We start from the raw sequence: 15,615 nt of genomic DNA on the forward strand, positions 1-15,615 counted from the left end.
GAACTTGAAAGTAGGTACGAAGTTACACCTGCAACTTATTTCTTTTTGAATGTGCTTAGAAAGTTGAAATAATCTTCCTTTGTAAAAATACTTAGCAACATGAATCAAATGTTTTAAAATAAAACCTACGGGTAGTTCCACATGGAGCGTGTGAACTCATTATCCATGAGAGAGAAAATGGCCTCCACATCTCCACTTGGAAGCCTCTCTGGAGGCTTCTCCAGGTTCCAGCGTATAATGCGAGCAAAGCCATGCTGAGGACCAAAACTCCATTGACCAAACTGGGCTGAAATATATAAAGAACAAACCAATTGGTAAATGATAATTCTACCAAAAGTAAGTATTACAAAAACATAAATGCCATTTCTCCAGACTAAAAACTGTTGTTTAATTATAAAGAAGTGTCAACACTGAATTTCAATTAACATGACACATTATTATTTAATACCAGCCATCCAAAATAGTACAGATGCAAGCATACTTGTTTGAAAATATGAAGCTTCGTGATTACATACGCAGTAATATGCAATCGCAATCATGTAAGAAATAATATCACTGATCAATATTATATACACCTTAAGGCTTGGCTGGACCTTTGGCCGATGTGAGGGCAGCTTTTTTCCTAATTTCCCTCTCCTTTTGAAAACCACTATATTCCAAAATCAGAAAAATTACATCTGCTTCTAGACCAGGAGTTCCCAAACTTTCGTTTCATGGCACCCTCAGTGTTTCAAGATTTCTCTGCGAGCCCAAGTCAGAATGTAGGCCTTTCAAACACTTGCAATGCTCAGTTGGTGTGGTTGGTTAGGTTGCTTGCCTTAAGTTAAGAAATACACATATTTCAAATTCAGAATCATGTTACATGTAAAAACTACTAAATAAGCACATATTTGGAACAATCATACCATTGATTGAATTTATAATTCTAAAACCATATATAGACTAACAAGTAAGTATCATTTCAGTGAAAATATTTGAACATTTCGTGGTGTCTCTGTAAGCCAGCTGCGGCACCCTGGAAATCACTGTTCTAGACCATTCATGTGAATTTTCATGCGGTTTGATTTCTCTGTTGCCTAGATATTCTCAATAGTTTTGGGATTACGTAAGTCTATTAAACTGCTGATAATATCTACACAACAGCGAAAGCAAAACACATGAAGAATCACATGACTGCTCTGGAAGGAATTCTAAGCAGATGTAATTTTTCAGATTTTGGAATGTCATAGCAGTTTTTCAAAAGGGGAGGAAAATTCGAAAATAATTGTCCTTGTGTCAGCCAAAGGTCCAGCTGAGCCTTAATATAAAAATTAAGCATGCTGCACTTGTTATACATGCAAAAATATTACTAATACAAAGTTATGGCAAAAATAAAAAAAATAGAACTTGAATCCACCTCTAGTTGAAAATATGAGACTGAAATAGTGTGGAGGTTCAGTTGTTCTGACAGTAGGCTTTGTCTGCAAGCACCCAATTTCCAGTCAATAGGAAGATATTCTAACAAGTATAAATTTAAGATGTTTTACAAAAAATATATACGTGAAATCACTGGTCAAAATAAAATTTCAGATAATAATAATAAATTGTCTTCATTCAGCGGGCGAGGTTCAGCCAAGGGCTGCTCTGCCACCTAACCCTTGTCAATATGATAATACATACGAGATGATATAAACTTATGGAGCAGTAAGGTAAAAAAAAAAAAAAACGAAGAAAGAAAAAATACAAAGGAATTAGTTGGATACAAAAAAGTAACTAGAAATACAAAAGACAATAGTAATAATAATACAATTCCTTATAGTGAGTGACTTGATACCTTCAGTATGTGCCCTGACTCTGCCATTGTTCCATTAACAGTAGATATTTTATTTTACCTTTGAAATTTAATGGGTTGTTTACACTAGCGATATTTGCAGGCAATGCATTCCATGCATATAACTCATGTACTAGGTATCTGGCATCTTTAAAAAATTGTTTGTCACACTGTGGGTTCCAACACACATACATATTAGGAGACTGTATGTGACTTCGGATCTCCGCAGCAGGATTGAAAATGCCAAAAACCATCACCCCTGACATGCTAGTGCACACGTGAGTCAAGATTGGGTATCGGCTACACATTTTTAGGGATACGAAAGAAGTCGAGTAGAAGTGAAAAAAATTAGTTGCTTTACATAATGCCACAAACAGCAAGGGTCTATGTCGAAGAGTTTCCTCGCTATTGTAATTTAAAATCTGGGATGTTTCATGTGGACACCCTGTACATTACCTAAATGTGAAGACTATGAAGACCTGATCATAGAAGGAAAAAGATCCAAAAAGTAATTCATATCAAAACAATTTGGTGGAGAGTTTTCACTAGTTTTGTATCATGAATTACAATAAGATGTGCTCTTCTTTCAAATAATACAATACTGCATAAATTTCAATGACTCGTATTTTTCAGGAATTAAGTTGACTTGTTTGTAAATTGTATTTCTCTTAAAAGGTTTTTTTAAGGCAAATTTATAAATCTAAAAAAGTAGGGATTCAGTTCATCTAAAGACTTCTAACAAACACTTCGTAATCTTACAAAATAGAAAATAGAATTACTAAGACTTTCAACTCGCAGTTATTCTCATAAAATGGTTTGTAGTTTTTCTGCAAAACTTCTATATCTTATTTTTCAAATTGATAGGGGACACCGTTCCTGAGATATATCAAATCAAATAATATCCAATATGGTGGATTATTTTCAAGATGGCGGCCATCGGAGCGCAGATATCGATTGGCCATTCGATTGAAAATATCTTTATTGATAGAACAATTAATCCTACAAAGTTTCTGGCTTTTATCAAAAGTCAATGATTCGGGACTTAGCCGCTGGCCTGTGATAAAGATGCACTATTTTGGCACTATCCTCCATTTTGGGACATATTTTAGTGTATATTTCATTCAAATGCATTAAGTCTTATATTGTTGTAAAGGTTATGAATTGGGCTACCACTTTTATTCAAAACAATTTCCTGTCATTTAATTCATTCAAAAGTTACAAGGCTAAAACTTCCGAAAGTACTAGAAAAATTACATATTTTAAGGATTATTTTTTAAATTATGGTTACACTACCGACATTAGCGGAAAACTAAACAGAATCTTTTTTCATAGTCCATCTAATGTGGATCAAGACGAAAAAAATTCTGTTTACGACCATTGGTTACTGAGATATAGGTCATTAACTGGAAAGTCCACTATATTGGACGCCATCTTGAATTACTCAAATTGCTCCAGGTTGACAAAGTGGCATTAATTTGATCTGAAATGTAGATAACATAAGCTTTCAAAAACAGTCAAAACATTTTATTTATACCTCAAAACGAGGTTATGCCACTTTTAGGCATTTGGCACCCGAACTATAATACCAGTAGGAACTATAGTTATCATTGTAATCACGGACGTATTTTGTGTTTGTCACACTGGGCTGACTATAACCATTAATTGCAAAAATAAAGGCAAAGTTCTCCGTGCATTTAGAGCTGTGCCATGAAGGCACATTAAGGGGATGTGGGCAGGGCCCAAAACATTCTCAATCTCAGCCATTTTGGAGGTGGTGTGATCAGCACCACGCTCCGGCCGCCGTAAACCCCACCTCAAAGGTCGGCCCCAGGTACCCATTGATTTGAGGCTGGGTGAGCCCCGAAGCCGCTTTATGAGGGGAGAAGGCCGGAAAAATTCAGACAGTAATTGAATACAAATAACAAGAGCAATATCAAATATTAGCGCATTCCATTAAAAGAACAAAATGAAAATTGTAACGACGAATGCAAATTATGATCTATATAAATTATATAAAAATTGAAACAGCGGGAAAAAAAACGAAAACCGGTATGAAAACTGACTATAAATAGTTGGCAGAGTAACGATGCAGTATGCCATACCGGGATTCGAGTGCAGGTCGGCCACGCTCGATTTTCTACGCAGTGCACCAAACTAAAGAATATTTAAAATAATGATAAAACATATACTTACGAAATACAAAAGGAATGCCTCCCCTTATGGCCTTCTTCCCATCGAATATAGCCTGCTTGCTGTAATAGAAAAATAACTCCAATTAATAATGACAGAAATACATAAATCATCATCTATCACATAGTGGGGAGAAAAAAGACAGATGGGGGGAAAGGGTAAACCTTATCAAATTCAGACGTAGACTTGCTGGATGAGTGCCAGACTTTCCGTCCCTCAGATTCCCTCCCCGCCCCTGTCGGAGTTGGTTGAAAGGAGGGAGGGGGAGTAATGGGTATCAGACGGCGTCTGGCGAGGGCAGAAGGAGACTTCGACGAAAGGAGTTGGTCGCTCCCTCAACACCACATTTCCAAGCCTTGAGTCAGCGTAAATTTCACACCAAATGCAAATGCTCCTTCAACGAAATAATTTTCGAGAAAATTAATTGGGTGTGGTCAGCTCTTATGGGATTCGTTAATTGGTAATAACATTTCTCTGCTAAGATTTTCTTGCACAAGAGCGAGGAGGTACTAATCTGGTACGCTGCTTGAACGTTGTAAAAACCTATACGATTAGGGCCGGAACAGATCATGATGGGCACTCAAACATGGCGGCTTGCTTTCTTTCGGGCGCCGAAAAGATGCACCCACCAGTGGCGTCGATTGGGTCCCAAAAAGGGGGAGGGGGAAGGTGCCACTGGCACTCACTATACAACCTTACCATGAAAAAAACCGGGTTCATACTCTTATCTCTAACACAATGTCAGTTTTAGACGCCAGTTTCTTGAGAATGAAATTACTGTCTAAAAACAGCAACCTTGCATTTTTTGTTCAATATTGTTAGAAAATTGATCGTTATTTTATGAATTTTATACGTGGTAATTAACCCCTAAAGACCTAAGACAAATGTAACGCGTAATTAATATAATAATAATAATTCCCTCCTTATATCCAAGTCTCTACACTCTGCCACTACAAATCAGGGCGGCCAAGAATAATACAAGGTTCTCAAGGTGAGTTATTAACATTTTACACTAAACATTTAAGAATACTTCATTAAGCCGTCCGTACACGATCCAATTGAAAGAGAGTATTCATGACTCAACAAAATCGACAATTGAAAGTCGTTGAACTGCGTTCTTATTGAAAATCTAGAAAGATCTGAAATTGCACCCACAAAAAAGCGTATACGCACCCGTACACGATCAAAGAAAAGTTTGACGAGTTCACATTTTACCAAAAGGCGGCAGTGTGTACGGCACGAAAAGAAATAAGACTAGCGATTACCTGTAACAAAGATAAAAATTTCCTTCCCAAAGGAAGATATAGGGTATTAGAAACTCGAAAGAGGTGTGATGTTGATGCATTTTCTCGGTATTGTAGTCTAAATGTAATCTGACACACCATAAAAAAACAACAAAAAAAACCATGTGAACACAATGGCAAAATAATTTCATGAAATCTAACTTCCACCCATATATAAGTAGCTGTTTTTCTTTGTTTATCTAAACTACAATTTAGGAGCAACACAAAATATTATATTTTACGGTTGGTTGTCCAACATATATTGTTATCACACCACTAACTGCTGTACACATTGGCGGCGATTGGGTTCGAAAAACCGGGCGGCAAGGTGGCAAAACGGGGGGGGGGGAGGCAAAGACAGTATATTTCCCTATGTATATAAGATTTAGCATAGTTCGGGGGCAAAAGTGGCGAAAAGTGGGGGACAACTGACCCCCTCGCCCCCCTAATCGCCGCCACTGTTAACAAATATACATTATTTATTGTCTGTGGTATAATTGCGACGAAATAAATACAGATATGAATGTTCAGCCGTTGCTCCTTTACTTTCTCGCAAGTCACAAATACGCGTTTTCACTTTCCCAGTCGCTATCTCCCTCTACCTAAGAATAGAAATAAAACAGCAAGGGCCTCTCTTATCGAACCAAACTCAAACAGCTTCTTTGTCAAGCGCCGTATTTCGTCTTCTGACGTCAGGGTACTTGTTTTTATTGTCAGGCTAAATATGGTGTATTTATGCTAAGAGATTTTTTAAACTTGACAAACTAAACCTGCATTACGCGCTTACATCACAAGACGAAATAAGATGATTGACCAAGAAGGTGTTAGATGCGATGAGTCGTACCCAAAATAGTAGGGGTGTGCGGGATCCCGAAAAGTCGGGACCGGGAGAAGAATTTCCCGATCCGGACTTCGGGAAATGACTTCCCAACTTTTCGGGACCCCGAGCAGCCGGGAAATACCGAACGGTCATTTTAAAAAGTCGTTAATTCTCGACGTTTTCTGCATTGCAAATAGTTTTTTTTTTTATTTCAGAAATGCAAAAACAAATTCTACATTTCCAGAGCTTCGGCAAATTTCAAACATTTCCCGTCCCGACCAAAAAAAAATCTGTCTTCCACACCCCTATAAAATACAGGGTGTTCAAAAAGTTACGCAACCTTATGGAAAATAATTTCTCATACATTTTTTACATTAAGTGATGGATGTGACTGCCGTTTTGTTCTTCACACAAGTAGACACGACGAACCATGTTGTTGAAAATCCTTTTCAATGTTATCTGTGAGATGTTAACACAGCTACGAATATTGTCTTTCAATTCCGGAATACTGTGCGGATGAGTAATGTAGACGGAGTCACAAGAAGAAGTCTGGAGGCGATAACCATATAATCTCAAATCTCCAAAAGATTATTAAGATTTCCTGTTTCGTTATAGGTGCTGAATAACCAGCATAAGGTTGCGTCACCTTTTGAACACGCTGTAGCATTCTGTACCTCGATACTTGTTTCGATATAAGTAGCATGTGCTCTGATTGGTTACGAAAGACTTTGATGAGAACCGTTCCTATTTAGAGCCGAGATTGTCAAGCGGGTAGGGTGTTATCTGCATCGCGGGAGACCCGTTCGATTCCAGGGGTGGGTGATCTAAGGTCTGAATTTTTCCGGCCTTGTCCCCTCATAAAGCGGCTCCGGGGCTCAACCTCAAATTAATGGATACCTGGGGCAACCCTGAGGGGGGGGGGGTGAAGGCGGCCGGTGTTTGGTGCTGATCTCCAAAATGGCTGAGATCGAGAATGTGTTGGGCCCTACCCACATCCCCTAAATGTGCCTTGATAGCATGGTGCTATATGTATGGGAAATTACCCTTTACCTATTTAGAAATTATTGGGCGGTAACTACGATGCGAGAAAAACCATATATGCTCTAGCGTTACTTCCTTTAAGCGTGGCATTCAAGGGGTGATTTTCGTGATAGCTTAAACGACAAAAGTTCGGATAATCGAGATTGGATCTACAATACGATATAAAGTGAGATCCGAACCATTATTAGTCTCCACAGGGGTGTCAAACCCGGAACCCCTTCATTACAAGACGACCATGTCATCGGGAGGCTAGAGAGTAAATGACGATAGGAAAGGAACACTATGTACTCTCGGATATCCAAAAGAATACCTCTGCCTTACCCCCCGTGACACAAAATTAAGCAGTTAGCTTATCAGGCGTCTAAAACCAATAAAAGAAAAGTCACTTAATGTATTAATGCCGATCGACACTTTGCTTAAATTAATGTGGTCATTTTTCACTTCTGGAAAGAAAAATAACACAGAATTCCCGGTCGGCACACGTGAGGTGTCACTCGTGCACTTGACGGCATTAACTGTCTCTATGCAGTATACAAGCATGTATTTTATGGGGGTTATTCCTGATTAAACAAAAAAAAAAAAAAATGATCGATCAGACAATTCGACTGATGGCGGGGAAAGAACAGGGACGGCGCGACGGGTGGGCAAGCGTCCAACCAAAAATTCCTCTGCCCACCCAAAAAAATTCAACACACAAATGTTCAGAAAAATATGAATGCTTCAATAAGAAAAAGTATATTCTTGTCTTGACTCCAGGCACATTTCTCTTATAAATATTGTCGATACTAGAAAGTGTCGCAAATTGCCCTGTAAGAAGTTTCGCTCATTCGCTGTTTTTTTATTTATTATTTACATTAGTTTACAGAGTAAAAAAAAGGGAAAATCGTTAGAAAATATGTTGATTAATAACACCTGTCAAATTTATCTCTTATTTAAAACTTGAAAAATGATCCACTTAATACTTCTGTGGCTACATGTAGTGCAATATCTGGCTATAAAAAAAGTGCATGTTTTCCGAGGTGGGGAGGACAAAATCATACAGAATGGAACAAATAGCTTAAAACAACCAAACACGTAAGTTGAATCACGTTACTTCCATGTGGTATGAAAAAAGAACTTCAATCCATGACAAGGTTTTCTTATCCTAGCGTTTTTGGTAATGGGTGTTTTATTTTGATAGAATGATGATAAACAGAGATGCCTACTTCATACTAAACATTTAGGGTGGCAAGATTGACAACAATATGTTTTTATGTGTATAATATAGATACTTCTTGAGGAATCTGGAGAGCACAAAGTGCCTTGAGCCCCAAAAGTCGATGTGTTATGCATATTTCTATTGAACCCAGAAATATATTTTCTGTATTAGCCAGATGAAGATTTACTTCAGTAAGTGATCGGTTCCCAATTGCATCGATTTTTCGATATTCATTTTGCGCAAATTCCCTTATTTTTACAATTTTTCAGTGATATGTTGTGTGAAAAATCTCGTTTCTGTGCTGGGAAAGTTTAATGCAGAAAGAACAAAGATTATGAGTTCGTTGTATTTCAAAACAAGACATTAACTAAATGCAAAGGTTCATATGTAGGCTACCTATCAATTTGTCATTGGGCCGCGTAAAAGGATCATTCATTAACCTTCATCTAGGAAGCAGCACTCTTTCCAGTTAAAACCTCACAATATTATAATTGGACATTCAAGATCATTTTTATTTGAATTATGAAGAAAAAAATCTTCTGTTGGTGATTACATACCTTCTGTCGACATCCTTGAATATATGTAATGTACAGGTAAAGGTAAAGTGCCCCCTGTGCTATGCATGCAAGGGGTGCAGGGGGGCCATGCCCCCTCAAGCCATGAAAAATTTTAATTTGAACGTATAAAACCTACAAAAATTACGTTGACGGTTTATCAAATTTTGCATGAATTTCGATTTTGTCCTTGCACAAATGAATAGGTTGTTTCTGGACAGAGGAAGACTTTAGACGTCTGCAATATTGGGCTATTTTAGTTCTATAACCATTGATGCAAGGCTATCAGACATTCCGATTTAGTCAGGACAGTCCATTCCTTTTAATCCATGTCCCGACCATTTCGCCTCGGCTGTCACAAATGTTTCACATAATTAGAATAGAGGGGAATTTTCTATACTCTTTACATTATGGAAGAAAGCTTCCTCAATGACTGCAATACAAAACCAACCATATAAGGGGCATTTAGCTCTCTATCCGCGCCGCAAGGTGTGTGATCCCTTTTCGCCACCACTGAGCAGAAGGATAAATAAAACTGATTTATTTCTGTAACATCAGGGTTTCTCTGCAACTGATGTCCATTCTGCCACTCAATGGCTTGGGTTAATTAATATTATGTAAATAGGAGAATCCACTTCACAGCAGAATCGTTGCTAGATTTCTGGGGCAAAAAATAGCCTGAAGTACTTTTACGAGGGTCACTATTTATATTTTGAGCCTTGGCAACACTGATTGAAGTTAGGCGCGATTTGACGTTTGCACGGAATCGTCTGGCATTATTGACCATAACGTACTTCAAATGTTTTGTCAATAGCTTCATTTGTGGTGTTTATGTTGCCTTGGAGATTGCGCGACAACAATAAAATGGAATTAACTCGTGAACATTTTCGTGCGATGAATTTTTACGATTTTCGACGTGGATTATCAAGACAAGAGTGCATCGATCAACTTACTTCCACATTTGGCGATGAAGCCCCATCCTTTGCCACTGTGAAACGCTGGTATAACGAATTTAATCGTGGCCGCCATTCGCTCACCGACGAGATTCGCGAAGGTCGTCCAAAATCAGTTGTTGTTCAAGAAAACATTGATGCTGTGCAAAACCTAATACTGCAAGATCGTCATGTGATATACTGTGAGATTGAGGCAACCATAGGCATTAGTTCCACCAGCATATATAAAATATTACATGATCATTTAGCTGTGAGAATGGTATGTTCTTGTTGGATCCCACACAATTTGACAAAAACTCAAAAAGACGCTCGCGTCAATTGGTGCAAACAAATGCTCAATAAATACAATCGTGGTGCTTCAAAAGACGTGTATAAATTGTAACAGGTGACGAATCATGGATATATGCATATGAGCCGGAACGGAAACAGCAGTCGACTGTATGGGTGTTTCAAGATGAACCCAATCCAACAAAAGTTGTTCGCGCTCGAAGCACATCGAAACAAATGGTCGCCTGTTTTTTCGGGAAAACAGGTCATGTGGCAACTGTGCCTTTAGAGGAACATAGAACGGTCAACTTTGATTTCTTGCTAATTGTATCGCTTCATCTCTTTCCACGTCGGGAAGTTCATTTCTTCTTTCTATTTCTTCATCAGGCATATTTTCACTGTATTCCCTTTCGTTTGTTTTTTCATATCTATTCCTCCATCGCCGATTTCCTCCTCTTCCATATCTTCGGAAATAATTTCTGCCTCTGTACTTTCTCCAAACTCCTCGATACCCATCGTCATTTCTCTCACTTTCGTCCGCAGTCCCTATTTCTTTTGTATCTTCCATTATTTCTTCCTATGTCTCTTCTTTCTATACCTGTTCTCTAGTTTCTTACTTCTATTCTTCTTACATCAAATTCATGTCTCCGGAACAGTCCATTTGTTCTGAATGTTGCCTCTTTCCATAGAATCTTCCTTCCCTGTCATTCCATGAATTCTGAGTTTTCCTAACACGTCTTCTGTTCTTAAATATTCAATCAAATCATCTACTACTTTCATCTTAACCGCTGCTATAGCTCTCTGTATTCCCAAAGGCAATGTTTGGACAACTTGTTTAACCAGCTCCTCTTCGCTGCATCCTTCCTTCAATTTTTTAAAACTTCTGAGGGTCTCCCACGTATGTTCTTCTAAGCTGTCTATTTTGGACTAATCTACATATCTCCTCTTTAAAGCTTCTAATTGCCTTTCCTTTATGTCCTCGCTGCAGTAATAATTCAAGAATTTTTGGCTAATTCTTTGAAATTTCTCAATTTGTGCTGATTTAATTGATACCATCCTGCTGCAGACTGCTCAAAACATGTTTCTACGACGTTCAGGATCATTCTTGCAGGTATCCTCATAAGCCTAGCGTTTGTTACAAGTCCCCTCAAGAACTTTCTAGGACACTTATCAGCAGAGCTAGGAATTTTAGGTGCAAAAATTTGCCAATAAAGGTGCTAATTTTCAGATGTAAAATTTATTGTGAGCAATAGCTAAAATAGGTGCTAATTTTCAGATGTAAAATTTATTGTGAGCAGTGCACACATATATGATTCAACTTGTCTGGATAAATACACAGAGTATTCTCTGGTTTCAAATCGTTTAATATAACTAAGCAAAGAAAATTTTCTGATACATTAGAAAGCGACATAAAGGAAAACATGCTTCTTCTTACTTGCTTAGAATTAGTCATCTAGAAAACTGTTAAAATAGATTACATTCAAAATTTCTATGTTCTTCTGAGTGAGGCTACATCTGCGGTCACTAAGCAGATACTTGTAAGTTGAAAAAGAACGTTTGTCAACAGACACAAGTGGTGCGTATTTTGTTTTCAACCGGTAATCCACATCCTTGTTGGTTGCGACTTCTTGAACATCAGGGTTTTTGGCTGAACTTTGTTCTAACCTCTCTTTCCCGACCCCTTGCAGCTCTCGTTGCACAACCATCAAAACAGCCCACTGTGCTTCCTTTTCAGGGCACTGCTCCTCCAGTTTTGTGATTGCAGTAGTAAGAAAAGAGAAGCCATGTACAATATAGAGTTCATCTTGCATCCTGTTTAAGTTCAAGTTTTTTGGCTTTTTTCACAGCTGAGGAATCACTAGGCAAAGCATCTAAAAATTTCGATATTGTATGGAAATGATTGCAAATAAACACTGCAGCTTTTAACCGTGTACCCCATCTAGTGAGGATGGGAGAGGGTGCTAATGGACGTTTCGTAATTTCTACGTACTTCTGTATTCTAGAAGGAGCCTTTTTCAGTATTTTCTTAATGCTAGAAACAAATTTGTTCAAATATGTACATTCATCTTTAAGAGCTTCACAAACTCGATGCAAAGCATGAACAATGCAGGTCACATGTTTTAAGTTAGGATACATATTCTTCAGATTAGAAAATGCAGCTAACATGTAAGATGCTTGGTGTGTAAGAACTAACCACACACTATCATATTTTACGCTCTCCAGCCACAATACAAGACAAGCATCATTGAAACTTTGCATTACACTTGCATTAATTGTTTTGCAGAGAAAATAAGTTTTTAAAAGCATGGGTTTCACTTGATGTCTATTGAGAGCTGCTACTAAAATGTTCAAAACGTACCTATTTTGCCTATCTGTGGTTTCATCTAGTATGAAATAGACTGGATGGTCAGCTACTACTTGCCTGATCTGCAAGATTTTAGCTTCATAAAGAGGTTGAAGGTAAGATTTCCTTAAGGTGCTCTCATCTGGAACTGACTTCCCAGTACATTTTTGCAAATATGACTTCATGACACGATTGTTAAGTTTCGAAAGAGGTATTCCACATGCTATAAATGTCCTTCCTGTCTCACTGAAAAATTCATTTGTATTTCTGGAACTCGAAGATGCAAGCACCTCACCAATGAATTGCTGTCGCTTCCCACCTTTACCATCTCGTAGTTCTTTATTCCTGAAGTGCTTCCCACTTTGTAGATGCTGCACAACCCGAGTGCGTTGGTGTTTGTCATCAACAGCACTAGAAATATCACACCTCAGAACAGATCCATCACTCTGAATGCCATCACCGATAAAACCGTTTAACAATGTCCTGCAGTTTCCCAACATTTAATTTATGTTTTGGCATGGTGAACAAGCAAATCCGATGCATCGATCAGTCTTAAATACAGCATAGGACAAAAAGAGCACAACTTCTAGCAATTGTAATGCGTCATTGTTGGCATTGTTTAAAGTCCGCGCGATTACTACATTAACGTCAAAGAACTGAAGAAAGCCATGAGTTCAATACGTGCTTATTTTGGAGATGAGTCATTTTTTTTTTTACCCATTTTCACACAAAAAAAAATTAAGGTGCAGCACCTAAAATTCCTAGCTCTGCTTATCAGATATGTTCCTGTTGAATTTCGGAAGATGCTGCAGCTCTTGTGGCCTAGAGATCCTGGTCCTATAATTCTCATCTCTTGAGAATTCATTGTCCAATATATCTAACAGTACATCTTCGCTACTCTTCCATTTTCTTTTCTTATGCCGTCCTGTTTTTCTATATCTCTTGTACTTCTCTTCTTTCTCCGTAGTAGATTCATCGCTCGAACTCTCTTCTATCATTTCTTTCTTAACACAAGTCTCTTCACTTTCTCGAAAATTATGTTTTATATTCTCCTCTTTAACAAATAGCTTCCCTAACTTTCTTTCTACTTCTTCCATTTCTTCTCCGTCTTATCTATTCTGCAAACTGCTTTGTTTAATTTCTTGTCTGTTTCCTTTTTCATCTTATCCATTTTTTCGTAGCTGCCTTTAACTTGGTTCTATTTTCCATAATTTCCCTTTCCACAAAGAGAGATCTCTCCTGAACTTCTTGAAGTTGTCGTGCCTTTTCTTCTCTCAATTTCGATACTTCTTCCTCTATTCTTCTATCATCAATTTTGCCTCATCTATCTCCTTTTCCACAAATTTCCTATTTTCCTCGCATGTGTTAGCTATTCATGCATACATTTCATTACTTTCGCTTCTTTCCTCTTCTATCATATCTGTCAGTTTTTTTATTACTTTCTTCGAACCTTTTATCAAATTTTTCATCTAATCTCCTATTATTCTCATCGATCTTTCTATTATTTTCCTCTAGCTTTTCATTTACTTCTCTGTTGTTTTCCTTTATCTCGCAGTTATTCTCTTCCATCCTTTTGAGTGTTGGCTTCCATCTGCATTGACAATTTTTGAAACATTTCCATCAATTTATTTCTTCAGCTTTGTTTTCCCTTTCCATTGTCTTTTCTTTCTTACAACTCTTACACATGTAACCTTCTCCTCTTTTATTCAGTCCTATGTACTTTTCTTTTTGCAGTCTCCTTATATGTGATACAAAGGATAATTTCTTCCTTCTTTCCTTCCTGTCCACAACAACTAAAAGTTTCCTTTTCCTCTCTTGTCTTCTTCTGTGTTTTCTTTCTCAACTTTATCTTACTCCTCCATTTTCAATTACCTTTTCTTGCTTCACTGATTCCTAATTCTCTAGCCAGGAAGACAGTTAATCGATTATATTATATTCTTTGAACATTAATGAGATATAATTTAGAATGCACTAATTCAGTTATTTATATGATCATTTTTCTCATTTCACAAGTTCTTATTCTTTCAGTTGAATTTGCGTTAATAAATAATATATTATATACTCCCTCTGTCCCATAATTATAGTCCGGTATTCCAAAATTGTGACTTTTTATTTATGTTCTTTTGGATTCTTGATCGGCCAATTTGTACTGATCCTTGAGTAATAATGTTGTATGACTCATTCCCGTGTTTAATTTTCTTCTTCTGTATACACCAATGTCACAGTTTGCCTATTGGACAATTATTATGGGACAACAAACAAAAGTGTACCGGACAATAATTATGGGACAGAGGGAGTATTTCTATTCTTCCATATTATTCATAACTTCATTTCATTCCTCAACGATGGATAGTCTTCTCTTGTCTTGACTTCTGGGAATCGTTAAACAAGCTAACAGATTAAGAATTTCTTCACAGGCAGACACAAATTTATATTGGTACTTTCACTTCTTTTAAATTTCTTATCTATTTACATATGAGTACCAATTTCATTTGATAAGCATTTTTATTAATTTATTATTTTTATGTCTTTTCTTTATCATCTTATGCCGTATTCTATTATTTTTCATCTTTCTAATTCACTCTGTCATTTATTTACATTGTCCTTCGCGTACATCACAGCAATCTTCTATCTTGCATGCCTTGTGCTGCCATCTCTGTTTCATCTTACCAACTATTTACAAGAATTATGCCTATCGGATATGTAACAACTTGTTTCTTTGCTCAGTTTGCATGATGATACCAATATAATTGATTTAATCAGTTTATTATTCAACTGAAAAAACATTGTTCTGTGTAAATCATGTTGTAAAATTTGGGTAAGTTATTGAAACTGGGGAGAGGCATGTTGTGCATGAGAAAACTGAGAAATCATATGCAATGACCTCAACCTACCTTAACTTTCCAGTCTCGATAAAACTAAAACCTAAATTTATATGAGTCATTGCCCGCATACAAAGAATTTTCCTCGCAAAAAAAAAAAACTTTTACAGTATTTTATATTTTATACATGAATTAACATGTACCCATGAAATTAAATGTTAGTAAATAAATTCTGGCATAATCAAAAAGAGTAATAATACGTAGTTGGATTACATGTAGGATTGTTGATAAATATAAAAATATAGATGACAAAGTGGTAACGTCATCTTCTTG

General features: G+C 37.1%; 1 protein-coding gene across 1 annotated transcript in view; it reads right to left on the reverse strand.

The window, feature by feature from the left end:
- LOC145994750 (uncharacterized) overlaps positions 1-15,615 on the reverse strand; it is a 28,407-nt gene that overhangs the window by 8,505 nt on the left and 4,287 nt on the right. Inside the window, exons 3-4 of the mRNA XM_083130971.1 lie at positions 4,004-4,062; positions 130-286 (exon numbers count right to left, since the gene is read on the reverse strand). Of these exons, the coding sequence (XP_082987097.1) occupies positions 130-286; positions 4,004-4,062 (216 nt within the window). The remainder of the gene's footprint in view (positions 1-129; positions 287-4,003; positions 4,063-15,615) is intronic.

Source organism: Lepisma saccharinum, chromosome 11, assembly GCF_977018435.1.
Source record: "Lepisma saccharinum chromosome 11, izLepSacc3.1, whole genome shotgun sequence".
In the NCBI taxonomy this organism is placed as follows: domain Eukaryota; kingdom Metazoa; phylum Arthropoda; class Insecta; order Zygentoma; family Lepismatidae; genus Lepisma; species Lepisma saccharinum.